This window comes from Elephantulus edwardii, unplaced genomic scaffold (genome assembly GCF_000299155.1).
Source record: "Elephantulus edwardii isolate Elephantulus edwardi_28Jun2011 unplaced genomic scaffold, EleEdw1.0 scaffold00057, whole genome shotgun sequence".
Lineage (NCBI taxonomy): Eukaryota > Metazoa > Chordata > Mammalia > Macroscelidea > Macroscelididae > Elephantulus > Elephantulus edwardii.
This window is the reverse complement of record NW_006399807.1, coordinates 1,643,232-1,646,301: the sequence shown is the minus strand read 5'-3', so window position 1 is coordinate 1,646,301 and position 3,070 is coordinate 1,643,232. Positions and strand designations below refer to the sequence as shown.

The 3,070-nt window shown below is 38.0% G+C and overlaps 1 protein-coding gene across 1 annotated transcript in view; it reads right to left on the bottom strand.

Moving 5' to 3' along the window:
- Positions 1-2,492, bottom strand: part of DDR2 (discoidin domain receptor tyrosine kinase 2) — a 93,999-nt gene extending 91,507 nt beyond the window's left edge. The window contains exon 1 of the mRNA XM_006887369.1: positions 2,411-2,492. Within this exon, the coding sequence (XP_006887431.1) occupies positions 2,411-2,492 (82 nt within the window). The remainder of the gene's footprint in view (positions 1-2,410) is intronic.
- Positions 2,493-3,070: the final 578 nt, after the last annotated feature.

Here is a 3,070-nt window from a genome sequence, read left to right as displayed (position 1 = left end):
ACTGGAGAAGTTTTTGGATGTGCATAGGGATTTGAGTCTTAGAAGGTCCCATTCATCTATGTTATCTTCTCCTGGTTGTAGCTTTTCCAGTATACTGGGAAGACCTTAACTCTTAGATGTTGCTTGTTGGGAGCTCTGGTGGCCTAGTGGCAAGAAGCTGCACTGCAATCCCAGAAGTACACGGTTCTAATCCACCAGATGCTTTGGAGGAGAAGGAGGGGCAATCTCCTCCGTCAGTCAGATCCGATTTGACGGTACACACACACACACACACAAATAAAAATAGAAGTTGCTTGTTGTTTCACATACAGACACATATACCAGGTGATTTAAGTTTCAGATCACAACACTAAAGCCAACATCACAATAAAGAAAGTCACACAACTTTCTTTGGTTTTCCAACACATGTAAAAGATAACAGGAGCTCTGAAGGTGTGGTATATTGTATGTTCTGTTGCTAATTACAAGGTCAGCGGTTTGACTCCACCAGAGAAAAGATGAGAAATGTGCTTCTATGAAGATAGTAAGCCCTGGAAACCCAATGAAGGGAAAGCAAGAGTCAGAATTGGCTTGAAAGCAGTCGGCTAGTGAATAGAAGACTTATGTTTACCCTATTCTGTAAGTGTGCAATGGTATTGTGAGAAAGTTTGAAATCTTAGACAAGGTGAACAGATGCAGCAAGTGAAAAAGACCAACAAAAGTTTGAAAGATTATGAAAATAAAGAAAATATGATTCAGGGGCATAAAGTGAGCATATGCTGTTGAAAAAAACATCACCAATAGATTCGTTGGTTGCAGGAATATCACAAACCTTCAATTTATGAAAAACACAGTATCAGCAAAGCACAGTGATGCACAGTATGGGTTCCTATAACTGTGTCTATGTTACAAGGAAGGCGGATTCATCATTTATTAACTTTCACTTAAAACTTATTCAGCAAACAATCAAAAATAATAAACAGAGTCTATTTTCAAAACCTCAAGGTTCTTATAATCAGGACAATTAATCAAATTTTTTCAAAATATCTGATAAATTGGGGCATTATAGCTCAGTGGAAGAGCAATTGACTGCAAAATTTCCTGTAACTTTATATTTAAGATTCATTATTAGTCACTCATTTTTTAGGTTGATTATGTAAGATTGTGACTATTAATGGCATTCTCAGTTGTTTACTCTTTGACAATGCTTAGGTTAAATTTGTACATAATGTGTTGTACTGTATACAGTGTACATGGGTTTCGTGTTGGTGAGATATAATTTATTTTTTCTAAAACTCCAGAGATTGGCAGGTTAATCTAACAATAATTTTGGCTCTGAACTTGGCAATGTGCTTTGCTTTGACCAGAAAAAGGCTTCTACTTCAGCTTCTCCCTTGTTCCTTTTCAACATTTCCAGGCTAGACTTCTAGAAGATGCAACAGAGCACAGCTCAGTTGTCTCATTCATCAGACCAAGGACATCCTGGACGAGCCAACAGCCAGCTTGTTCTCAGGTATGTGTCAACCCAGAAGAGACCAAAACCATCTGGATCACCAACCTACCAGCTCATGAACCAAATACAAGCTTCTTTAAAGGCTCATGAACCAAATACAAGTTTCTTTTCAAAACTAGTTTTAAAGCAGAATTAATATGATAAAAGGTAAGTGATAGAATTTTAGACTTAAATTGAAAGTTTTTAAACTACATCCGATACCTATTTTTAAAATCAGTATAAAGAATTTCTCTCAACACATCCATATTCTTAGCTTTGCCATAAGAAACCATCTGCCTGAGGTCCCACAAAACCGGATAATAAAAGCAAAAGAGGAAACGCAAGGAACCGCTAACCCTAACCAAGGCAGGAACAACTGGAAAATCAAACTGCAGAAGTTCTCCAAGACATCTAAAAATTATCTTATGTTTTCTTAAAAAATATAAAAATGCAAAAGCAAATAATACCTTCATCCCCTGTGTGCCACTGCTCATGCTGACAAAGTTTTCCTCTTCTTCTATGTCAGAAGCCCCTCCTTTGTGTGATTTATAAATACATGACATGTAGGTACACAGTATATTGGTTTCTGTTCCTGTTTTGTCACTCATTCACTCACTCCCTGTCCTCAAATTGGCTCAGATTCACAGACCCTTCATCAGATTTCTGGATTTGTAAAATATCTGAGAGGAAGCTCCCCACATCTTTCTCCCAAAGGGCTGCTGGTGGATTATCACCAAAGAGGACTCCTAGCCTTTGGGTTAATAAGGTGGTTCACTATGGACCCTGCCACCAGATCTCCTTCTGTTTCATCACAGAGCTTGAGGGTGAGAGAGCCCACTCTCTGAGCTCCATGCTAGGGTATTGAACAAGTTGGACATTGATGGGCTTGAGTGTTTGGCTTGAGTGTTCCAACATGAGGTTCAGCAATGGCTGTGTTACCTGGATTAACTTGCGCTTTTGCAGAACCCAAGATAGGCAGCATCAGGAGCAGCACCAAGGGCATCCTGGGAATCAGGGTCATCTCAGAAGATGGTGTTGGAACCGGAGCCTGCAGCCAGTGAGAGAGAGAAGAGGACACAGTAAGCAGACACCACCATGATGAATGGTCACAGTAAATTGTGTGTTCTTGCACTGCTCTTTAAATGTTTAAGATGTTGAATCATGGACATTGGAAGTTAAATGGAATGTTCAATGTCATCTGATACAATAATTTAAAACTCTATTAAATTATAGACTCATTGGATTAAAATTATAATGAAGATTTTACTAAAGTAAGTACTTACCCAAAATGTGATAAATTAAAATGTATATTATCTTAACTGATGTTACCACAATTTTTATATTGATTCTAATGTTAAGCCAAGAAAATACTGAATAACTTGAGTGTGTCTACCTTACAAAAGACACAAGTTCATTATTTCTCCTGATTTATTAACTCTGAAGTGTTTCCTGGGATTTTTCAGTATTTTTAATAGTTTCCTCAGAACAATTCATGTGATAATAGGTTGTTGTTGTTGTTGTTATGTGCCGTCGAGTCATTTGCGACTCATAGCGACCCTATGTACAACAGCCCTAAACCCTGCTCTATCCTGTGCCAAT